A 26786-nucleotide genomic window follows, 5' to 3' on the forward strand; every position below is an offset into this window, starting at 1 on the left:
CTACCGCTTGAATAACTTGAAATCATTAATTGGAAAGAGAAAATATTTGAAATTCAGAAATAGATTAATGAAGTAACTGTGAAGAGATTTGTGGCATGAAAAAAGGAAGGAAAATCATGGATAAGAGAATTCAAATTAATGTATCCGGAAAAAGGACGATGGGAGAAAAAAAAAGGATTTTTGATATTTTTTGAAATAATAGGGAAAGTATGAAAATATGATAATAAATGATGTTTAGTTAGGTAATTTTTCCTGATATATAATTCTATATAATTGTGTATATAATTACACCTTTGATAAATATTCTAAAATTATCTCAAAAAAAAATTATTTTTAATTTAATATTTTGTTAATTAGTTTAGTTTGGATCAATGATTTATATTTGTAATAGGTCAAGTATTTTATTTTGATAAGATTAAGAAGCTTGTTAATTAATTAGTATTAATTCTTTTTATTTTAATTTGTAGCCAATTTCACCTACTAAACCAATAGGCTACATTCTTAATTTATCGACTAAATTCGTAATGTAATTGACCATTCAATTCGGCTAAAATTGCAACTCACTAGCCAAATTCCTAAACCAATTTTCACTCCCCGATAATTGATCTAGGATCAGACCCTGACACCCAAACTAGGACAAGACCCCGATGATTGTTCCAATATTCAACCCTGGAATTTTTTTTTCAAAATCAATATTTTTAAGAAAAAAATATTGACGAAGTCGCTGGGGGTAGGCGGCTAGGGGGGTGGGTAGGGGTGGAGGTGGCATAAAAAATTGAAATTTTTATAAATTTGAAATACTTTTCAAAAGCATTTTTTAAAAAAATATAAAAATTGACGGGGGTGAGAGGGGGGGTGGGGGGTGTAAAAATAGAATTTTTTTTAAATTCGAAATATTTACCCAAAAATGATTTTTTCTTAAATTTTTTTTTTGATGGGAATGGCTTGAAGGGGGGGGGGGGGTAGGGGTGGCGCAAAAATAAAAATAAAAAATCAAATTTGAAATATTTTCCAAAAGCAATTAAAAAAAATAAAAATTGATGGGGGTGGAGTGTGGGGAGGGGTGGCGTAAGAATTTTTTTTTTTTAAAATTTGAAATATTTTTTTCTTAATTTTTTTTTTGACGGGAATGACCTGGGTGGGGTGGGGGATAGGGGATAGGGGTGGCGTAAAAATGAAAAAAATTTAAAATTTAAAATTTGAAATATTTTCTACAAATAATTTTTTTAAAAAAAAATAATTGACGGGGGTGGCAGGGGGAGAGGGGGTGGGGGAGGTAGTAGGGGGAGGGGAGGGTACAAGATATGGGTAGGGTAAGAAAAAAAATTAAAGGATGAAGTAGGGTTTTGTAATGTTTTCCTTAATTTTGGAAGGGAAGTCATTTTTCTTAAATTTGAGGAAAACGAGTTGATTTGGAAAACACTTTCCAAACATTTTAAGTCAACCAAACATGAGAACATTTTCCATAAAATATTTTCCTCCATACCAAACACACCCTTAATGTATCTAGTAGAAATACAACACTTATCAATTTAAATTGAAAGGATTTTCATGATGTATCTTCTCAAAATTTTCAATAATTTTGAATCAAAATTGAAAGGAACTTCAATGAACTAGGAGAATAATTTTGAAACTCAAACTTTTCAACAATTTTGAATCAAAATTGAAAGAATCTTCGATGAATTGGGAGAAGAATTTTTTATCTCAAAATTTTCGACAATCTTGAATCAAAATTGAAAGGATCTTCGATGAACTTGAAGATTCACAAAAGAAATCATTTGTCCAACAACAATTTCATCACTTTTGTATCCTTCATAACTCACATCGCTTACCCAAAATTTTGAAAAAAGTTTTTGAATCAAATCTGAAAGGTTTCTTCGCTAAATAGGTGGACCGAAACAATTTGAAAATTTGAATTTTTTCGTTATGTTAGGATTTATCTCTGTATGATTGAAAGTAAAAAGAAACGTAAAAAGATCAAAATATTTATTAAGTATCGTATGAAACTTTCGGCTAATGGATGAAACAGAGAGAACAATGAACATGAAGAAGAAATTTAATTTTTGAATTTTTTGTTTGTTACACTATATGATTGAATTATTAACAATAATTTGAAATGGAATAACGCAATTTATGAGATCTTAATTTGATTTTTAGGTTTTTTTTCCTCTTAATTAGTGCAACAGATGGATACTATAAGATCTTGATTTGATTTTCAGTTTTTTTTCCGTAATAAGTGCAACAAATTGATACATAATGTATCATCAATAATGTATCCAAATCCTTAATTATGTATCCAAAATGCCTAAAAAACATGGAATCTGTGTAATTAGAAAAAAAATAGGGATAGAGGTAATTTTGGTTTTATACTACTCCCTCCGTCCCATTTTATGTGGCACTATTTCCTTTTTGGTCAGTCCCAAAAAGAATGTCACATTTCCTTATATGGTAAGTTTATAAAGGTACAATTTCTCTTTTATCCTTGTTGGTCCCACTTAATCTTAAAATAATACTCCAATACATTTATGAGGAGAGAGAAAAAAGAGACTACTTTTTAAAGGGCAATTTAGTAAACATTTCAAAGTCTTCATTTATTTCTTAAACTCCGTGCCCGGTCAAATGTTGCCACATAAAATGGGACGGGGGGAGTATATGATTTATGTAAGTTATACTATATATTATTTGGGTCGTCAAAATGGGCTTAGCCCATGGGTCCGACCCAACTCAATCCGCTATTGGGGGTAAGGTTGGGATAGGATTTTTCAAGCACATTTAAAACTAGGGTTTATATGCCCTTGGTCATTGGGGCTTTATCGGGGACGGGATGGGGTAGTCATGGGCCAAAACTATTTATTTAAGGGTAACTTACCTAAATCTCATTAGTATATGGGCTAATTACTTAGATGTACGCTATGTTGTAATATTATTTTCAGCTTATGGTGCGTCTAGATACATGTGTCTCGGGATACATAGACTCAAAATTATGTGTAATTTGTTGTAGATACACTCTATCCAAGTGGATTCGCATGTATCTAGGATACAAAGACAAATTTCGCACCCTCACCTCTCTCACATCTCACTCGCCACTCTCTTATCTTTCTCGCGTATCTGGGATGCATCACACCAGATACATGTATTTTGCGTATCTAGTATCCTAGATACATGCTAATCACACTAGATTTTTGTTAGTCTTACTGAAACAATATTATTGTTAGTGTTATTGAAACAACACTAGATCTTCTCATTTTCTTGATGTTATAGAAATTTAAGTTTTAAAAGAAAAAAAAAAGGATAGCCCACCCCAGCTTGCGGCCCTTCTAGGGTTAGGTTGGGTTGAACATTTTCAGATCCTTCCAAATGAAGGGCCTGTCCGCCCTAATCCATCAAATTTCTTGGCCCGCGAGGCTTGGGTTGGGTGGGGTTGGGTTGATCCTTTTAGACAACTCTATATATTATTTTAAATTATAAAAATGACAAATCGCCTAAAAATAACTCGAAAAATATTTTGAATTTTATAAAAGCTAATTATTTCAAATTGTTTGAGATTAGAGAAGCTTGATAATTAATCCATATTGTGAAGGGTCAAAATTGGGTGTCAACACCTCCTAATACAGTGTAAAAAATCATCATAAATTATTTTTTGAGGTTTAATGAAGTATACTTAAAAATTATCTTTTAGACATGAAATAGTTTAATTTGATCTCTTGTTTTTTTTGGGGAAATATGACTTAATGATTGATCATCAGAAGTCCCTTTAAATAAGAGTCTTACTACAACAATAATAGAAAGTTCAATCTTTATGAAAGTAGAAAACCTAAATCCTATTCCAAACTAATAAGTCAAATGCACATAAGTCGTCCTTACCAAAAAGTTATGGACTGGTATGAAAAACATTGTCAACAACCTCTCAGAACATTGGGAAGCAATGGGAGAATTGCCCTATTGATATGTTATCTTGCTATAGTCACAAAACTAATGGAATTCAAACTTTCAACTCTTTCTATGTGTTTCCCTAATTAGTCATAGCCTAATAAACCTATACAAATGAAATCTCCCAAGCTTTAGGACCAAACCTATCGAACATTATCTCTTTTTTTTAGTAGATTGATCCTCCGTAGTAGATTGAGCTTCTTAGCCTAGAATAGATAAATCATAAAGAAACAGGTCAATTATTCTGAAGAATAACTTCTTATAATTGAGTACATGATTCATCTATTAATTAGTTTTGTATATAAGAAGCATTGACCAAAATAAGCTATTTTAAAAATCAATTCACCAAACTAATACGCTTTTTAAATTTTTTACAAAAGTAGTATAAACGTACTTCATGGTAACGTTTTAGGTTATTTTTATTTTTAAAATTCAACGGACAAAAACTGACGGAACTGACGACGTTAAATGAATAAACGTTACTGTAAGTAACGTTTTAGGTGTAAAACGTTACTCCCAATAACGTTTATTGAGAATCCAATCACGTCAACCCTGCAAATGCAGAATCAAATTCTGCAAATTTAAAACGTTACTATGAGTAACGTTGTACACCTAAAACGTCACTCATAATAACGTTTTACACCTAAAACGTTACTATGAGTAACGTTTACTAAGAATCCAATCACGGGTCTTCAACTCCTGCAAATTTAGAATAAGTGAAGTTTATCATATTATGTTAAGTTCTTACTATAGCTTTAAAATTATTTATCTAATTTATTAATATTATTTTAAAAAATCTCTTAATAATATGATACACTTGACTTATTACCTAATGAAGTTTTGTGAATATTATTTTAACAATGGGCAACACAAGTAAAAGTTTTGTTGAATATTGTTGGAATATGCAAAACATTCCTTACAGCAACATTTATTTTACAATCACATGTGGTCAATTTAAAAAATGAAGGAAGACTTTAACAGAGTGTCATAACTGACAGTCACGTTTTTGAGGTAAAACATTACTATGAGTAACGTTTTATAGCTAAATTTGCAGGATTTATTCTAAATTTGCAAGAGTCGAAGACCCGTGATTGGATTCTTACACCTAAAACGTTACTGTGAGTAACGTTTTACACCTAAAACGTTATTGTGAGTAACGTTTTACACCTAAAACGTTACTATGAGTAACATTTTAAATTTGCAGGATTTGATTCTGCATTTGCAGGGTTGACATGATTGGATTCTCAATAAACGTTATTGTGAGTAACGTTTTACACGTAAAACGTTACTCACAGTAACGTTTATTCATTTAACGTCGTCAGTTCCGTCAGTTTTTGTCCGTTGAATTTTTAAAATAAAAATAACCTAAAACGTTACCATGAAGTACGTTTATACTACTTTTGTAAAAAATTTAAAAAGCGTATTAGTTTGGTGAATTGGTTTTTTAAATAGCTTATTTTGGTCAAAACTTCTGTATATAATCTAATGATAAGAATGCTATCACATTCTTACGAAGAAACACATAAGAATGCTATATCTTTGCAAATTTTACTGTGTCCTTCCCATCATGACCTTTGCTGAAGAAGATGTTGGTGTAATCCGCATAAAGAATTTGCTTGTAAATTGGTTTCTCTCCATTCTGTTGCACTTCTTTTAAAGGACCAATAACGCTTGTAGCCTTTGGATGCAAGAAAATTGGTACAGAAACCCTATTGTTGCTCCCATTAGCAATCACACAATGTTCAACACTCTTGTATTTGTCATTGCTCATTATTTGAAGTGCATCACCAATATTGATTACTAGAGCCCCGTTAACCGGAGGTATATGAATCCAAACATTATTAATGTCATTTTTTTTCACATACAGCCCACCGATTTCATCTTGAAGAAGAAGAGTAATTGTTGAGATATCAGAATGACGTCCTACTCCAATTGAAAGGTCTGGATTGGGACATTTTGGATATTAATTAAAGTTAATTCTCTTTAAACCCATTAAAAGTTCCTCTGTTTCTTCATCAATCTCTTTTACATTCAATCCTCCCATTAGCAACCTCAAAATCTTCCTTATAACAGTATCACAACTCTTCAAGTATTCAAGTGCTTCTTCCCTAAAAAAAAAACATTCATAGTAACTATTAGTAAGTAGAGCCGTCAATATGGATTAGGCCCCGTTGGGATATTTCATAGTAACTATTAGAGGATATTTATACTCATGTTTGAAAAAGAATAAACGCAAAGGAAGGCAAACCTGCAAGAAGTAGGCCAAAATGAAATAGCTTCATCATCAGAAATATGGACAAGAGAAAGATAATCTCTCCAGCTCAATGTCTTCTCGGCTTCAGGATTAAAGCTTGTTGCATACCTCACATTACTCGAAAGTGAATTTGTATACTTCTTTTTTTCATTAGTTGGTAAATTGAAGAAACGATGGCTCGTCTCTTTTATATTGTCAAGAACTTCAATAGGATCTCCATGATTGATACTTGAAAGAAACCCCAGTTTTGTGCTGCCTTGCAAATTTGATCAGCCACCTTTGGATCTTCCCAATAGGATGCGTCAATTAATGGGATTGAATCATCGGTTATTACAATGCTCGTAGTGATTCGTTCTTCGAGTGGTTGAATATATTGTTTGGGAAGTGCTTGAATTCCTATATCACATAGGCCCTTAACTCCATGTCCTTCATTCACAACAAAATCAAACAATTTCTCAGAGTTTGAAAGAATTTTGGAAAGAGGTGCAATCATTATTATGAAAGAAAAACCTGATGTATTGTAAGAAAAGGAGATGAATGAAAATTTGCAATTGAATTACTTAATTTATAGGGGCTTTAAGTTGATGTAGGGGAAGTAAAGAAAATGACCGAAAGTCTATTATGGGTGTGTTTGGTAGGAAGGAAATTTCCTTGAAAACAAGTAGATTTCAGACTTACTTTCTCCTGTTTAGTTGGCAGTAGAAAATTATTTCCGAAAAATATTTTTAGTATTTGATTTGTGAATGAATTTTTTTAAGAAAATATCTTTTATTTTTTACTAGAGAGTAGAAAATACTTTTTAGAAAAATGATTCCTGACTCGGAAACTAATCTCGATAGTCGATCTCGGACATGATCCCGACATGCGAACTAGGACACAACCTCAATGACTAATTAAAACTCTGATCATGAGATCTGACAAATGACATGACCTCGACTTTTGATTCGATACCTGACATTCGAAATGGGAATGAATATCTGACCCAGGACCTGACCCCGACGGTCGAACTTGAACCGATCGATCAATTCGGATTTCGACTTAGACATTCGAATCGAGATCCGACTTCAAAATCAGGACTCAACCCCGACAACCAACAATCGATGCAAGACCAAAGATTCAACTTTCGAATTGGAATTTCAATCCCAACTTTCAAAATTTGGATCCAACTACACCTAACGTTCAAACTGGAATTTTAATTTTTTTTTTAAGAAAACAAAATCTTAAATTTCTTTTGTGTGGGGAAGGGGGGCTGGTAAGGGAGTTGAGGTAGGGTGGGATAAAAAATAAAATTAATAAAATTTGAAAATATTTATCAAAAACAATTTTTTAATTTTGTGGGACTGGTTGGGAGGGTGGGGGGTCAGGGTAGGATGGGGTAAAAAGTAAAATTTTAAAAATTTGAAATTATTTTTCAAAAACAAACTTTTAATTTTTTTTTCATTTGGGGGTGGGGGGGTGCTGGTAGGGGGTTGGGGTAGGTGTGGGTTAAAGAAAATGAATATTTTAATTTTTCGAAAAGTTTTAATTATTTTTGTGGCGGTAGGGTTAGTCATGTGTTGGGTGGGGTAAAAAAATAAAAAAATTTAACTATTTTTTAAAAATAAAAATTTAAATTGTTACTCCCTCCGTTTCAAAAAGATTGGTCTGGTTTGACTTGGCACGAAATTTAAGAAATTAAAGAAGACTTTTGAATCTTGTGGTCCTAAATTAAAGTTATGTCAAATGTACAAAATTGCCCTTAATCTTGTGGTCTTAAACATGCCACGTGGAAAACAAAAAGTAAAATGTTACCAAAAAAGGAAAGAGGTCATTTTTTTTGAAACTGACTAAAAAGGAAAGGAGGTCATTCTTTGTGAAACGGAGGGAGTAATTTTTTTTGTTGGGGAAGGGGCTGGTTTGGGTAGGGGTAAAAGAAATTGATTTTCTTTTTTGAAAGGGGAGGGTCGGGGTATGATGTGAGTTAAAAAAAATTATAATTTTAGGTTGGAAGAGAGTTTTGAAAAATGTTTTCCTTAATTTTTGAAGAGAAGTCATTTTCCTTAAATTCAAGGAAAATAAGTTGATTTGAAAAATATTTTCTAAAACATTTAAGCTCACCAAACATGAGAAAATTGAAAAATATTTTCCAAAAAATGTTTTCTTTCCTGCCAAACACTCCCTAAAACCGTAAAATATTGCAGATTACTTAATTTAGAAGGGGTTTAAAGGGCTTTAAATTGATGTAGGGGAAGTAAAGGAAATAACCGAAATATTGCAAATTGGTCTATTTAAGTACATAGCTGTCTTTGAATGGCACATTTAATTCCATCTATTAAAATTCCAAAAAGAGAGTCCTCATTGAACTTTCCAAACTTTATTAGCAATTAGAATTAGTGTTTAAAGTTTAATGGTTTCTCCGTTGTTGGCAAATTGACTACGGAGACGAAACTAAGATTTCAACTTTATGATTCTAAATTTTCTAAGGAAAAATTACTTAACTACACACCATTTATTATCATATTTTCTGATTTTCCCTATCATTTCAAAAAATATCAAAAATCCTTTCTTTTCCTCCCATCATCCCCTTTTCCGGATACATTAATTTGAAATCTCATACCCATGATTTTCTTTCCTTTTTTTATGCCACAAATCTCTCCATAATTACATCAATTAATCTATTTTTGAACTCAAATCTTTTCTATTTACAATTAATGATTTCAAATTATTCAAGAGGTAGATTTCTTTCCATCACTTCAATTTATGATTTCTTTTATTATTATTTTTAATTTTTTCATTTAAAAAAATAAAAATAAAATTACCTCCTCCCCCCTGCCCCCATTGAAATCTTATTGAACCTTTGCAATTTTAGTTAATCATATTGTCGTAGAAAATTTTTCTTGAAAAATATTTATTTTCTTTTAATGTATCTACTATTGAAAAACGTTCAAAAAAAGTAAAAAAAGTTGGATCTGCTATTGCACGACCATCACTATCAAAGATACAAATTTTTAATGTATCTCATTTGTTTTGAGTCTTAAATTAATTTTTGTTAGTGTTATCATTGATCCGATACATCACTGCTACAATAACCTTTGTTTTATGCAATGTATAATGTTCATATTTAAGGTATTGATACATAACTCTAATGTTGTTGAATCTTCTATTAGTGTTTATCATGTTCAGTATAAATGTACTTGATGCATAAACTTTGTGTTATCTATCACACACACACACAAAAGAAGCTATTTGGAATAATAACATGTATACTGTTTTTTAAAAATTTTAAAATATAGTATTTCTCAAACAAAATAAGATACATAAATAATAATGTATCATGACTAATTTTTTAGTTATGATACGTAAATTCGAATTTATACTAAATGTATCTAATACATAATAATTACCAAACAATAATGTATTGATCTCAAACCTAAAATCTTATGGGCAACACTTTCTTATTTAATGTATCTAGTAGAAATACAACACTTATCAATTTAAATTAAAAGGATCTTCATGATGTATCTTCTCAAAATTTTCAATAATTTTGAATCAAATTTGAAAGGATTTTCAATGAACTAGGAGAATAATTTTGAAACTCAAAATTTTCAACAATTTTGAATCAAATCTGAAAGGATCTTCAATCAAATGGGAGAAGAATTTTAAATCTCAAAAGTTTCAACAATCTTGAATCAAAATCGAAAGGATATTCGATGAACTTGAAGATTCACAAAAGAAATCGTTTGTACAACAACAATTCCATTACTTTTGTATCCTTCATAACTCACCTAGCTAATCCGAAATTTCGACAAAAGTTTTTATGAAACAGAGAGAATGATGAACAAGAAGAAGAAATTTAATTTTTAAATTTTTTGGTTTGTTACATTATATATGATTGAATTCTTGACAATAATTTGGAATGGAATAGCGCAATTTGTGGGATCTTAATTTGATTTTCAGTTTTTTTTTTCCTTAATTAGTGCAACAGATGGATATTATGAGATCTTAATTTAATTTTTCAGCTTTTTTTCCCTTAATAAGTGCAACAGATTGATACATAATGTATCAACAATAATGTATCCGGATCCTTAATTATGTATCCATAATGCCTAAAAAATATGGGATTTGTGTAATTAGAAAAATAATAGGGATATAAGGTAATTTAGGTTTTACACTATGAGATTTAGGTAAGTTATACATTTTATAATGGTAAATTTAAGGAATATTAATCGAGTTCTAAATTTAATATTTATACAGTTTTAATAAATTTATTAATATAAATACAATATTTAAGTGAAATCTATTAGATACCGCATGAAGGCTACTAGCTCCATCCATGACCAGAGACGAATCAAGGATTTGAAAACTTCGGGTGCACCAATATTATCAATAAAACTAATGAAAAAGGATTTTAGCTGGATTTGAACCCTGGTCTCAGAGGTGGTTTTTCTTGCTTTATACCAACAACACAATGATATTCCCAGTGGCGGAGTTAGAAATTTTAATAAGGGGGTTCAAAATCTGAGAAGTAAACACACGAACTAGTGGAAGGGGGTTCGACATCTATTATACATACCTAAAAAATAATTTAACCATATATAAATAGTAATATTTTTCGCCGAGGGCGTTCGGATGAACCCCCTCATTATATGCTGCCTCCGCCCCTGGATACTCCTATCCTTTTTATGGGTGCACTATTAACTTTATCTTAATTTCTGTCAATTTCTTAAAATAGATATATACATATATACATATGATTTTTTTTAAGTTAGCGAATGTACGTACACTCCTAATAAGTTTGTGCCTCTGCCTCTGTCCATGACCCACCATCTTGGTCTTGAATGACTTATGGGAAAACATACTTCCGTTTCATTTATTTTTCTAAACACGTTGCAAGAAAATTCCAAAAAAAAAAATGTCACATACATACACTATATAAATTTGACAAGGGACTTGGAAAGTGAACAAAATTACAGCTGCATGTTCACACATAGATATTATTACGTGATTTAACAAAGTAAAACACATGTTAATTAATTAAAATTAAGTAAAATCAACTGTAAATTTAAATGTGCATGTATTGGATTGGTAAATACACATGGTGCGGGTAAGTTTTACCTCAATATTTTGATTTTTGAAAAATTCTAGTTCCTCAATAAATTGGGTATTTTTTTCGGGCTCCTTTTTACTTTGTGGAAAAGAAACACGCATAGTATTATTAAATATTAAAAGTTGCTATTATTAAACTAGTGTTGCTAAGTGTTTGGTGTGAATGAAAAGTGTTCTCGATGGAAAATGATTTTCTAAAAAATAATATTTTTTTTTGAAAAATAAGTGAGTTTCTTACTTATTTTCTAGTGTTTGGTAAATAAGCAAGAAAATATTATCCTTGGCATATTTATATGTTGTCTAGTAAAATCTTATGGAGGCGGCCAGGTGGGTAGGGATGGAGAGTGGGGATTTGAGGGGTAGCGGGGGTGCGAAGGCCAAGGGGTGAAGGTTGGGTGGGTGGGGAGGAATAAACTTGGAACGTCACTTATGCAACTTATTTTTCCTACTTCCTTTAGGGATGTTATATATTTTCCTCATTTTTAAGGAGCTTGTTTTCCTAGTGAAAATATTTTCTAAATATTTTTTTATTCTTCAAAATTTTCACCCAAGAAACTTCATCAATTGCTTCGCAAATGAGTTGTTGCATTCGCCGATTAAGGTTCTCAAATTCCCAATTGAGGGGAATTTCGATTAAGACCGATGCAATTTTGGTAAATTTATCTATGTAAAAGGTGAAACTCGAAATCTTTTTCAAATTGAATTGAAATTTCTAGCAGTAGAAACTGCATGAATTTTGCTTCTTAGTTGTTCGTTGCCAGGGCCAGATGAATTTTTGGTAAATTCAACAATCCAGAAGGCGAACCTCAGAGTTTTTTGGCATTGGATTGAAATTTATAGCATATTTGAATATATGAATAAGATTGGACGTATGTGAATATTTGAAGGTTTTAAGATTTGAAGGTCTTAAGATTTGAAGGTTATAAGATTTAAAGATTTTATTAAAATTATATCAAAATTATATTAAATATAAATGACAGTTGTAATATAATTTGGATTCAATATCATACATTGTTATGACTTAGATAGTTTGTTATTCCAGAACATAACTAATAGATTCCTAATAACATAAACTAATTTAAATAGTACTTAATTGTTTGAAATTCAGGTATAACAATTATAATGTATTATAATACATGCACAATATATTTTTAATATCATATTACACATATCACTCATTTTCTTAGTGATGTAAATTAGAAAAATTTATAAGGCACAATTAATACATGCTTTACTCATGAACAATCCATTTATAATACATATTGCAAACATCACTCCTACTTAGTGATACCAACTAGAATAATTTATAAAATACATTTATAATTTATACTATATTAGAAACATTGAAGGTCCTTAGAAATATTGTATTAACTTTTTGCCCTTCATTAAAAGACTTTGTTTTAGACAAAATTGTTTTTTCACCCTTTTCCAATTTTAACTATATTTACATGTAACATAAATCCTCAATTAATCATAATAAATGCTCACGTCATAAATCCTAAACTAATTGGCTTGGACATCGTCTACATTAATCCTAATTATATGATGAGAGGTTTAGTTCTAAATATGGTAAAATTTTAATTTATACCTGTCATGATCCAACTCACTAAGTCGTACATGCACTACTCTAACACCAAGATAGGAGAAACCTTATCATCCAATTTAAAAACATCTTCAAAATAAACCTAAAACTCAAATGTAGGAATCATCTTTTTATAATTAGCCAAAAATCCTCCATAGGAACTAGTCTAAATAGGTCAAAGAGCTGCTAAAAGAGTACAATGTATAAAAGGGAATAAGAAGGAGATCATCATCGTCTTCACCAAAGTAACTTTATTGGAAATCCTGCAACCAGACTATGCCAAGTGGCATAACAAGAGTAGTATCAATACAAACAACATGTATTGGTAGACATCATCGATCGACCCAAATCAACCGCATAATATCATGCACACACTAAAGAACAAGAAACTTAAAAATGCAATTAGGACCCATACACTTCACCTCAAGTCACCCACCTCCTTCTGCTACCAACTCCAACCTCTAATTCATTCGACCCTCACATCCGATCATAACCTAACCCTTCTACCCCATAGAGTTTCTCAACGCATACACAAGACCACTACTTATTTTGTTACTCAGTTTACTATTCTTCCCAAGCTCTCATGTCAACTCCTTACCTTACGATGCTCCAATGGTATGAGTGTGTGTATATATATATATATATATATATATATATATATAGATATATATAGAAGCACAATTATAAATGTAATGGCCACTGTGGTCATTTGCGTATTTTTGTGTGCTTTTCCTATTTTGTCCCTTCCATAGCTTCCTCGTAGCTTTTGTGTGGTTTTGGGTTGGGTGGCATGCATCCCAACGATGTTGGGAGATTTTGGTGCGAGCTTTGAACTTTTGGGTATTTTTGAAGTGAAATAGTTGGCTTTAGTCAACATCCAGAGAATATGATATCGTGCGAGAATTCCGTCAGTTCCATGTAGTAGGATGGTTGGTTTGGGTCCCGAGGCCTTTCACATGAGTTTAAGCCATTAGGCGTTTTAACTATGAAAGTTTGGCCAAAGTTGACTTCGATCAATATTCTTGGTAAACGTGCTTCGATAAGAATTCTATAACGTGGTTAGCTCTAGAATACCGAGTTTGGTCTAGAAAAACCTTTGGTTTGGATCCTGAGGTGATTGGATGATTTTGTGACGTTTGTCACTTTTTGTGTGTTTTCCTTGTAAGTTGACTAGGGTCAACATTCAATTGAGAAGACCTCCATTGGTGGTTTCATCGATTTCGTTAAGTTTGCAATTTATTTTTGGTTCGATAGCATAATTCGTTTGCATTCATAGGGTTCTCATTGAATCCCGAGCCACCATTGTGGAGTTTCCCCAACTTAGAACTGTACTGATGCAGTTCTGTTGGTGCAACATTATTTTGTGTTCTTCACCTTCGTAGGCCCTTGGCCGAATTCTTAAGTGTTGGTTGATCTTGCCTCCGCATTCGCCAAAGGAGCTCTGCATTCACGGAGTGTGTTGATCTTTGGCCTCATGTTCACAAGAAGATCTCCTTGTTCATGGGATGTGCTGGCTTTTGGCCTCCACGTTCGTGGTGGAGCAGCTCCGTGTTCACAGAGAGTAATATGCTTGGCAGTTGTAAAATAGATCAGCACATTTTTCTATTGTATTTTCTTAAAAGAACTTAGTCTTGGAGTGAGTTTAGAGAGCTTTTCTTGGAGATTTTTGGTGGTGATTATTGGGTCTTGTCGGGTAATTGTACATGTGGGCACGCCTCAGGGTCGATATATCTTTTGCTTAACTAGGTAAATCCTATCAAAATCCCTCTTAATTACCCATTTTTGTTTCTTAGAGCTGAAAATTGGTGGGGGTTGTTTTGGCTTGATTGCTGCTTGGATTGTGCTCATTTTCAGAGCACAAGTTCCTTGAGATGCTTGGAACTTTGTGACTAGTCAATTTTGTGATTCCATGTGTGGGTCCCATGATTGTGTTTTTGGGTCATTTCTATGTTTTCGAATTCCTATATGGATAATATGGGTATCAATTTGCTTGTTTTGGCATTCTCATCATGTTTTGATAGTGTGGCAACATTTGAAGGCGCTACTAAAGGGAAAATTTATGGAATAGAGGTACGGGTGAGATTTCAGCCTCGACATTTCGGCATCGTTTGAAAGCCCATCCAAAAGGAACTATGGAATATTCACCTTTATTACACGTATGTGATTAAATTATACGATATTCATTTTTGTTTTATTACAATACATTATGTATGTCACAGAATATTCTTGAAACACATTACACTATACAATATATTACTTGAGTACACTATTCATATATTAATTGGCTTAGTATATAATCTAATGATTAGAAAGTTGTCACATTCTTATGGAGAAACACATATTATACTTTATTAGCACAAAAAATAGAAATTATGACAAAAATAAGTCTATATCTTTGCCAACTCTATTGTGTCCTTTCCATCATGACCTTTGTTGAAGAAGATGTTGGTGTAATCCGCATAAAGAATTTGCTTGTAAATTGGTTTCTCTCCATTCTGTAGCACTTCTTTTAAAGGACCAATAACACTTGTTGCCTTTGGATGCAAGAAAATTGGTACAGAAACCCTATTGTTGCTCCCATTAGCAATCACACAATGTTCAACACTCTTGTATTTGTCATTGCTCATTATTTGAAGTGCATCACCAATATTGATTACTAGAGCCCCGTTAACCGGAGGTATATGAATCCAAACATTAGTCTCATGTTTTTTCACATACAGCCCACCGATATCGTCTTGAAGAAGAACAGTGATTGTTGAGATATCAGAATGACGTCCTACTCCAACTGAAAGCTCCGGATTGGGACATTTTGGATAGTAATTAAAGTTTATTCTCTTTAAACCCATTAAAAGTTCCTCTTTTTCTTCATCAATCTCTCTTACATTCAATCCTCCCATTAGCAACTTCAAAATCTTCCTTATAACAGTATCACAACTCTTCAAGTATTCAAGCGCTTCTTCCCTTAAAAAAAAAACATTTCATAGTAACAATTGAATATGTTTATAAAATATGTACTACATAAAATAAAAATTCTCTAAAATTTCTAGAGATTTACTACATAGGCCTATATGAGTTAGCCCGGATGAAGTGAGACATCCCATTGACAGTTCTATTAGTAAGTACTCTGAGGGTATTTCATAATTTCTTTTTATGATGTGACTACATATTTATACTCGTTTCTTTAAAAAAAAGAAAAATGCAAAGGAAAACAAACCTGCAAGAAGTAGGCCAAAATGAAGTAGCTTCATCATCAGAAATATGGACAAGAGAAAGATAATCTCTCCATCCCAATGTCTTCTCAGCTTCAGGAGTAAAGCTTGTTCCATACCTCACATTACTCGAAACTGAATTCTCTTTTGTATATTTTTTCTTTTCCTTAGTTGGTAAATTGAAGAAACGATGGCTCGTCTCTTTTATATTGTCAAGAACTTCAATAGAAACTCCATGATTGATAACTTGAAAGAAGCCCCAATTTTGTGCTGCTTCGCAAATTTGATCAGCCACCTTTGGATCATCCCAATTGGATGCATCAATTATTGGGATTGAATCATCGGTTATTACAATGCTCGTAGTGATTCGTTCTTCGAGTGGTTGAATATATTGCTTGGGAAGTGATTGAATTCCTATATCACAAAGGCCCTTAACTCCATGCCCTTCATTCACAACAAAATCAAACACTTTCTCTGAGTTTGAAAGAATTTTGGGCAAAGGTGCAATCATTATTAAGATTTATATAAATTAATTAATTAAGAAAAAGAAAAGGAGATGAATGAAAATTTGCAATTGAATTACTCAATTTATAGTGGCTTTAAGTCAACATTAAACAGTAAAATATCATTGCAAATTGGTCTATTTAAGAAAATTGTAGTCTTTGAATGACTTATGGAATAACATACTTCCGTTTCATTTATTTTTCTAAACACGCTGCAAGAAAATTTCAAAAAAAAGTCACATGCATCCACAATTTCTGACTTTTATTTAATGAGTTGTCGTTTTTTGATGATTTAGACACCATCTAATTTCATCAAATTCTATCCATATAGGTCTACTATACTAGCTAGTAGAGTAGTGGTATATGGTTCATGCTAAGCACGAGCTAATATTTATATTATGGGAAAAAAGATAAATATACTCTCGAACTATCGTAAATGGTATGCAGATACCATTCGTCATATTTTTGGGATATTGGTACCCCTACCGTCCAAAAACTAGAGCATATATATGCCTTTCACTCTAACATAATACTAAATAGGGACACGTGGCGCAATCTTATCCCTTGATAAATGTCGGGTCGGTGGATAAGATTATGACACGTGTATGTCCGTTAGTAAAAAGGGTATATATGGTCTAGTTTTTGGATGGCAGGAGCACCAATGTTCCATAAGTATGACGGAGGGTATTTGCATACCATTTACGATAGTTCAGGGATATATTTATCTTTTTTCCCTTATATTATTTGTGTCTCGATTTATGTGACATATTTTTTTTCTTTTATTACTTTAAAAGTATGTCAGTTTGTTTTTATTTTCAAACAATTTAACTTTAAAATTTCTAATTTATTCTTAATAAAATGATTTATAACGATCACAAATATGTGAGACTTATTTTAGAATACAAATAAAAAAATTGTTTTCTTTTTCAAACTTTTATATCTGGTCAAATATTATTACATAAATTGAAATGAACAATATAAATTTAAATTTTACATTTCTCATTAATTAGATCAATAATTTACATTTCTCCTTCATCATAGTTTAATAAAATTTACATTTCTCGGTAACTAAGAAGTTGGGATAACCAGTAGCAAAACAAAGATAAAGAAAGGAAGGATAAAGAAGGAAGTGAAGAATGACTTTAAGCATCTTTAAAAGGTATAAAAATGCGGCTTTATTTATAAGAAAGTACAAAACAACTATAGTAATAAAATACAATATCAAGGACAAAATATAAATTTGAAAATGGCAAAGGGCCAAATATACGTATGTACAATAAGAAATAGTTTAAATATATCCTTAATTCTATTTTTGGGCTAAATATACCCTTTCGTTATACTTTGGGACTAAATATACCCTTATGATTAATTGATGACACGTGGACGGCCAAGATTAAAACAACTATTCAATTTAATATAAATCAAATTCGGATATAGCTTGCCCCGCCCCTCCCCGACCCACCCAATAATTTAACCCGACCTAACTTAATGTCCGATTGAGTTCTCTCCGAAAACCTACTTCAACTTTAACTTCTTAAATTGCTGCACTTTTTCACGCCGCAGCAAACGCTGGCGTTTTTATTGCAGCAGTCCACTTGCTCTTTGGAATCCATAGTTGGTGTACGAAGTCTTGTATATGAGCCTACTGATGAAGATGATGAAAGGAGCATGCGGAAAACACGCCACCACATAATCATAGCCTTAGACTTATTTTGTAGACTAAGATATTTGTGTATAATTTATGACTTGTGTTGTGGTTTATGAATTCTGGAGAGAACTCAATCAAATGTTAAGTTTCTTGGTTGAAAGATAAATTGGGTGGGTCAATAGATTAGGTCGGGTTAAATTATTGGGCGGGGCGGGTTATATCCGAATTTGATTTATTTTAATTGAATAGTTTTTTTAATCTTGGCCATTCATGTGTCGTCATTTAATCATAAGGGTATATTTAGCCCCAAAGTACAACGAAAAAAGTATATTTAACCCAAAAGTATGACTAGGGATATATTTAAACTATTGAAAAGTACTGTAGTTGGAGCACTTCAAGCATTTTAAGAAAGCATCAAAAGATGGCTTTATTTATAAAAATGTACAAAATAAGTAAAGTAATAAAATAGAATATCAAAGGCAAAATACAAATCTACTTCTACTTACACTAATATATAAGCGTGGAAAGTGGAAACCACATATATAAGTGTTGCAGACATGTTGAGAATCACAGTTATCCACACTTATATATTACACTAGTAAAAGTATATTGAAGTAGAAGTAGAAGTGTGTGTATATATATCTAATGACAAGGGACTTGGAAAATGAACATAATCACAACTGTATATTCACACATAAATAAGTATATACTTATAACAATACATATAGCTAAACCAGTATTTTGTTTTTTGAACATATAGAAATACGCATAGCATTAGAATAATAGAAGTTACTACTCCCTCCGTTTCACAAAGAATGACCTAGTTTGACTTGGCACGAAGTTTAAGAAAATAAAGAAGACTTTTGAATATTGTGGTCCTAAATTAAAGTTATGTTAGACGTACAAAATTGCCCTTTAATCTTGTGGCCTTAAATATGTCACGTGGAAAGCTGAAAGTAAAATGTTACCAAAAAAATAAAAAGGTCATTCTTTTTTAAACGGATGGAGTATTATTAAACAAAACATGATCCTGAACTTGGCATCAATTGACAACTATAACCTTAAACTTTTGTAACAACCCGCTAGGTCGTTTTGAGTTGTAGAGTTTTTTCTTCCATAAAAGACCCTTTCGGTAAAATTTTAAATGAGAATTTTGAGCTATTGATTTAACTAAGACTATTTAATTAGCGAATAAATTTAAAATAGTTCATTTAGTTGGTGGTTAATGGGCTAAGTCCATAATTTATTTTAATATCCAAGTAATTTGGCTCATGTAAAGAGATGAATCAAGATTAATTGAGGGCTTATAATTCTTTGTCATACCACAATCCACTTAAACTTATATCTACACACGACGAAGAGAACTATCGCATTACTAGAACAAGAACGGAAGTTTCCAGGCAAAGAAAAAAATAGCTACACCTTAATATTGCCGTTTATGTATGTATTGGATGATTAGATATTATATTTGGTTTATGGGTAGGCATATGTGGTAGAAATTGTTGCCAAGGAATCACTGATAGGTTAATAATTAACCATTAATGACTATTGACCAGTGGTATAAGTTTTCAGTTGGAAAAAAAGGGGTAAATGGAATCAATTTTTGGAGTTTATTGTTACTGCACACGTGATGGTTGTTGATGGGGGTAAATAGTTGTTAGCTATAGGAAATTAATTGTTGGCAAAGCAAGGATAATTGCATAATTGGATTCGGTGAAATTCTGTTAATGTTAAGGTTACAGGTGATGAAATTATGGATTTTAGTTTTGGAATTTTTTTCAATGGTTATTATTTATAATTGAAGTTTTAATATATGACTATCATTAGAGTTATGTTATTTTGAGGAATTAAGACTTAACCCTAAGCTTGAGATTTAGGGAATTGATTATATTTTTGGATGAGTTTGTGGATTTAGGATAGACATATAGTAATATGGGTGTCTACGAACTTGTTTACTTATAAATAATGACTATTTGATAGATTGAGAACATTCTAAAGCTTTACAAAAGGAAAATGTAAAATCTTGAGGATTCGTGACACGTGTTCGACATTCAAGGTATGTTAAGATTTTCAGACTTTGTTGGAGGACGTTTTCCTAATTAAAGATTAAAAATGAAATAGACAATTGGTAAGGGAGAAAGATGTGGGTCTCGTACCAATGGTGTGACGGGCATTGGTACGAGTACCAGTGTTATAAAGGGAAAGTTTATTACTATAGCATGCAGATTATAATCCGAGAATGCCAAAGCATATGAGCATTGACTAATGTATTATTGACTTGAATTATTTTGTGTGATTGTGTTTCTTTATTGAACCCGTATATATATTATAGTTGAGGTGGTTATATATCATGCCGATCTTTGATTGATTGAGATGCATCATCATCCCCTTTTATTGAAATCTTATTATGCACATGCATTGACATGAGATTGAGTATAAGTTGGGCACGTGGAGATCATCTGTGTTGGAGATTGTGAGATGTTAAGATTATAATTTGGGAACGTGGAGATCGTCCGCGTAGAAATATTTGATTTTATGATAGTGTGTTGAGATCGTCCGCACAGACACATGGAGATTGTTCGTGTCGGTATATGGACCTCGCGAGTCCCCCATAGGTCATGAACTATCGATGTATTTTCGGGGAGTATCATGTATATACGGTTGAGAGAGTATTTGGCATCTGAGGCATATCATTTCATGGTGTCACAATGCATTTCATCCCTTATTCTTGTTGATTATGTGCTTTATTGGTGGTTGGACATTGCGTGATATTTGATTATCCGTATTTGATGAAACCTGACTGGTAAGTATAACATAGATTTGTATAAGTAAAAGATGATTTTCTTATATGAACTCCTGTCACTACTTCTTCGTTGTCGGTCTGTGAGATATACTGGGTACACGTGATTTCGTACTCATACTACACTTGTTGCACTCTTTGTGGTGTAGATTCGATTTCGAATACTAGCACATCTCGTGGAGTTTTTTGAGTCCGAGCTTGGAGTATCTTGGAGTTGTGGTGAGCTGCTTAGTTGTTCCGTAGCCCACACCTCGCTCTACTTTATTATTTATTTTGTTGCTTTTGTATTCAGACAAGATATCTCTTATGTTTAGGCTTGTCATTTTAGTTTCAGACTTGCACCGTATCTTAGAAGCTCTTGTACTTATGACACCGATTCTTGGGGTGGTATTTTAGCTTTTGGTATTTCGTATTTATGAAGGACTTAGTTTTGGAGATATTTTACTCGTTGTTAATCATTTCACCTCATTATTTAGTTAAATTGGTAAAATTATTGGGTTTTCTTACCTATCAATTGGGAACATAGGTGCCATCACGACTTGTAAATCTGGATCGTGACAACTTTGCCAGTGCACAAGTCGGCACTTCAACTATTCAAAAATTTAACAATTAAACACTCGAATCCTATATGGCAAAGTGCGTGAAACACACTTCAATTAGGTGCGTCAGTGGTAAAAATAAAGTCCCCAACGGTCAAAAAAATGCTTAACTGACAATTATACCTTAATGAATCTCTTTTATATATGTCTCTATTTTTAAAATCAAAATCTCACGTTATTCTCTTCCTTCTAATTTCTTCAATAGTTATTGTCATCTTCCTCTCTTTCTTCACAATTTTTTCCTCATTGAAATGATATCAAACTATTTTCGTCATTGTGGAAAAAAAGCTTTAATGAAGATTTCTTAGGGTAGTAGGGTCTTCAACATAAAAAGCTTCAATTTCATCATACCCAACATCTTTTGCATCAGATTTCATTTCGATAAAAAAGAAGTGGTCCTTGTCTATGTTAAATATAATATTGTCCAATTTCAAAACATATTGACCTTTATAAAAGCGACCTCCATGATGAAAAAAAACAATAAAGTGACCCATATGTTCAATACTGTGAAAAAAGACCAAATTTACAGTTGTGGTAAGAAAATCATAATTATTATATAAATTTATCAAAAAAAAAATTCAAAAGGGGAAACTAAACATACCTCGACTAAATTGAGGAAGAAGAATAGATAGACATCCAAGTACATGAAATTTCAACACAAGTTTTGAACAATTTTACCTTTGATTCGAAGGATGAAACGTAGAGACTTAGAGTTAGGGTTCTTAGAGAAGAAAGAGGAAAACGTTGTGTTCTAAGTGAATTAGTTCTTTTCACTTTCACTATTGCATTTAACTATTGTATTTATTTTATTTTTATTTTCATTTTTTAATTGAAGAATCGATGTGTTTGATCTCGAGTCTTCTACGATTGAGTTTTGAAAAGTTGGTTTTGAACTTTGAGTTAAAAGTTGAGAATTTGGTAAGTTTTGAGATTGAAAAGCTAAGTTGTTAAGAAAGTGGTTTTCAATATCTTTTCAAGTTTCAAGTGTCGCAATGGTATTTCATCGATTCCACCTATCTCGAAATGTGAAATCTGATCGGGGAGAGTTGCTGGTTTTAGATTCTGAGTCTTTTTGATTATTTAAGGTCCTAAGTTGTGAAATTGTGAAATTTAAGTCTTTCAGTTGACTTTGGTCAATATTCGGGGTTCAAATGTTTGGATCGGAATTCTGAGTTGGTTTCGGGGGATGAGTTTAGGCCTAGGTGAGGTCTTGGTTGATTTTTGAGAGGTTTCGAGCTTGCTTTAGCCTTTTAGGCATTGAGTTTGTTTCTTGTGGTTTTCACAGACGTGGGTCAAGGAGATCGCAGATGCATTTTTTGACGTTCCATTGAGTCTGAAACGTTGAGTATAATCGATTTACATATGTGGTTTGTGCGTACGGGGTTTTGAACGAATTTCGAGGGTCATGTCGATGTTTTGAGAGTTGGCTGAGTTGCTAGTGTAAAAGCAAAGGTTAGTCGCTTAAGGTACCTTCGTAGAAGCGAGAGCTTCGTTACTTTTTCGAGAGCTGCATTTTTAGTAGGTCATTTTCGCGACATCTGAGAGGATTTTTGGCCTGTCATTTCGGGGTCTAAGCCCCATTTTGTTATTTTTGAGTGTTGGGAGTTTAGGGTGGTGATTTGGACCAGATTTTCAAGGAAAAACTTTTGGGTAATGATTCTTAACTCTAATTCTTCAATTACCCTTCTTTTTTTTATGGATTTATGTGTTCAAATCAAGCTTTAGAAATTAGAAATCTGGGTTATCTTCAAGAACCCAAGAAATTAGTAAAATGGGAATTTTGAACTGATTATAAGTCCCTTTTCAAAATGATTTTCCCTAATGAGTTCCTAAATTCTTGAGCAATGTTTTCAAGTATTAAATTTTGGATTCAAATCTTATTTTCGGAATTGGATTTTGTGTTGATTAACCCACTTTTCAAGAGGATTGATGTGCATATTGTTGTTTCTGAAAATTTATTGTGAATACTTGCTTGTGCATAGCTTGTGTGGTTTTGAAAGTGATTTGGAAGGGGAAGACTCAACTCTTGGAGTGATTGTTGATTGATTTAAGGCAAGTGATCTCCTAAACCTCATATTCTAGTAGAATTCATGTACTTCCTTCGTTTCTTGTGTGTTGGGAGTAATGTGGATGAGGTTTAAATTGTCCACTTGATACATCTAAATGAATAAAAAAGGTTCAAATGAAAAATACTGTGTGATGAACATGGTGATATGAATTGCCTTATTATGACCCTTGTTGATTGATTGATGAAATGCTTGAAAGCATGAATGTGGACTTGAATTGTGTGAATTGTTGTCTCTTTTGTATGGTGTGATATTGCTTGTATGCATTGTTTGTGAACACCGTGATGAGACATGGGATGCCTTATGATGTTGAGGTCTTTGCTAACGAACGTTTGATGCTAAGGTCTTTATCGGCGAGTGTTGTGATGCTGAGGTCATTTCTGACAAGTGTTTATAAAGCCGATGGGAAATGGTTCCGCCTAGTGATTTGATATAAAGCTGATGAAAAATGGTTATGGCTAGTGATATTGTGCCGATAGAAATTGGTTCCAGTGAGAGATTGATCATTGTGACTTGATGCATGATGCTTATGTGTGACTTACTTGTTAATTGTGATTGATGTACTTGTTGTGTGTAACTGATTGTGATTGACTTATTTGATTTGTTTAATTGTTGAATTGTGAATATTGGGCCTTGTGAGCCCTATATAGTAGAATTTCTAGGTTAGGCTAATTTCTGTGCAGATTGTGGTTTGAGGAGGTTCGGTTAAATTGTAAGGGGTTTTCGATTTCTAGCTAGATGCCTTGTTTATTAGGTTGCTTGCTGGGTACCATGTTGCGGGTATTCATCCCTTCCTTCTACATGTGTATAGGTTCCGAGCCGAACCCGTGTGATCTTCTTCTTCTCCCGTCATTCAAGGCTCGTTGAAGGACTTGAGAGGTTTGCTTGTCATCTTGGCGGGCCCACTTTTCCTTTTTTTAAGCTTTGTTCTATTTGAGAAGCAAAGACATTTAAGATTTGTATTTATCTTTCGAAATTTTTACTTTCATTAGTGGCTTGTACACGTGACCACCAAATTTTGGGGGTTTTAATAGAATGAATAAGGTTTCCCCCTTTTTCTTGTTGTTGCTTTATTATTTTCCGTATTTTCTTTCATTTTCATTGGGTTGAGACTGATTTGTCTTGGTAGGAATAGACAATTGTCGTCACGTCTATTTTTGAGCCGTGACATTCGCCTCCAAGAACCTTAGTTGGAATTGAACATATCTTGTATAATCCAAATTGAAATTGGACACGTCTTGTAGAGTCCCACAAAATTTCAATGTCTACAAATGTCCCATACTTCAAGTCTTGTCGGAGAGTAGACTTGATGAAACTCAAAGACGAGGCTTGAAGTACTCATTCTTTCACCTTTGCAATTTTATGGCTTTAGATATACAAATTTGATTTTTGAGAGAAGAGATGAATAGAAGATTTGGTCCCACTAGGCATGTCAATTTGTTTGCAATAAATTTTAAAGGTGATAGAAAATAAATTGCAATCACAAATAAATATGAAGAAACTTGAATATTATTGATAAACATTGTGGGTACAAATTTGTTCCTCCCTTGATTCTTCTCCCTCTTAAGAATTCTTCGTGATTCGAGGGTCGTTAATGACGTATTTTTCTGACTAAGATGATTTGGACTTAATCTCCATAATTTGAGGGCAGTTAGTGGTGCATTTCTCAAACATAGGAGGCTACATCTTGATCTCTTGATGAATATCTCATGAATTTATAGAATTTTTTATATGTCTTTTCAAGGGAATATAGTACCATTTATATAGTATGAACTAGGGTTTATCGTTTATAAGCCTCCAAAAACCTTAGTTGGAATTGAACATACCTTGTAGAATCTTGAAATTTGACACGTCTTATACAGTCCCACAAAATCTTAATGCTTACAAATGTCCTCTGCTTTCAAGAATTGTCAGAGGATAGACTTGATGAAACTCAAAGACGAGGGTTGAAATAATCATTCTTCCACCTTTGCAGTTTTGTGGCTTCATAGATGCAGATTTGATTTGTGAAAGAAGAGATGAATGGCAGATTCGGTCCCACTAGGTGTGCTGATTTATTTGCAACAAATTGTAAATGTGATAGAAAATAAATTGCAATTACAAATAAAATATGAAGAAACATGAATATTATTTATAAACATTATGGGTACAAATCTCTTCCTCGCTTGATTCTTCTCTATCTTAAGAATTCTATGTGATTCGAGGGCCATTAATGGCGTATTTATCGAACTAAGATCATGATTTGTACTTGATCTCCATAATTGGAGGGTCGTTAACAACGTATTTTTCGAACTATGATGATTTGAACTTGATCTCTATAATTCAAGGGCCGTTAGTGACGTATTTCTCGAACTAGGATGAATTGGATTTGATCTCTTTATGAATATTTCATAAATTTGCGAAACACTTGAGATGTCTTTTCAAGGGAATATAATACTCTTTATATAGGCATGACCTATGGTTTAAGGTTAAGTAGTCTCTAAGAATCCTAAGAGGAATCAAACACATCTTCTAGAAACAAATATCTGAAATTGATGACTATTTTTTGACGTATCTAAGTCTAAAATCTAAAGATAACATATCAAGTATCAATTGACCACACTTTTCGATAAAAGCAAATGGAATATTTTATTGAATGTGCTACCAGAACTTGTGTAAACAATGCAAATTTTCAATACAAAAATTAATAAAAAGTTAGAATTAATAAAACTTGGATAAATAATTTGATAAGTTGATATAACGATACCGAAAAAGTTTTGTGCTAAATTTGATAAGTTGATATAATGATTTCTGAATAGTATTTGTTGCTTCAATCTAATGATAACTAGTTGCAATGCTTGAAATTTGAAAAAAACATTAAAAAACAGATTTGATATTTTTGTAAAACAAAAGATTTTGCATAATGCAGAAGGTTTGACCGTTTGAAAGACTTCAGATTATCCAATAATAAAAGAATTAGTTGAACGGTAAGCACCCCCACTTTCAACCCTAAGGTTCTAAGTTTGAGTCACAAAGAAAGGGAAAAAGGGTGGGGAGCTCGTATAGAAATACATAAATAATAATGTGGATTCATGTTAGTCATCAAAATATAAATAAGACAACAAAATAGG

At 32.4% G+C, this 26786-nt stretch overlaps 2 protein-coding genes across 2 annotated transcripts; both read right to left on the reverse strand.

Annotated features, from left to right (window-relative positions):
• Positions 1-5461: 5461 nt before the first annotated feature.
• Positions 5462-6677, reverse strand: LOC125829002 (feruloyl CoA ortho-hydroxylase F6H1-3-like). The gene is given in 3 exon segments (XM_049508286.1): positions 5462-6038; positions 6179-6413; positions 6416-6677. Coding segments are annotated over 3 exon segments (1074 nt in total).
• Positions 6678-15180: 8503 nt separating this feature from the next.
• LOC125828980 (feruloyl CoA ortho-hydroxylase F6H1-3-like) lies at positions 15181-16571 on the reverse strand. The gene is made up of 2 exons (XM_049508275.1): positions 16066-16571; positions 15181-15812 (listed from the first exon to the last, which is right to left on the reverse strand). Exons 1-2 carry the CDS (start codon positions 16569-16571, stop codon positions 15239-15241), a joined length of 1080 nt encoding a protein of 359 aa, XP_049364232.1. The 3' UTR covers positions 15181-15238.
• Positions 16572-26786: the final 10215 nt, after the last annotated feature.

This window comes from Solanum verrucosum, unplaced genomic scaffold, assembly GCF_900185275.1.
Source record: "Solanum verrucosum unplaced genomic scaffold, falcon-dt-bn FXZP01000231.1, whole genome shotgun sequence".
NCBI lineage: Eukaryota > Viridiplantae > Streptophyta > Magnoliopsida > Solanales > Solanaceae > Solanum > Solanum verrucosum.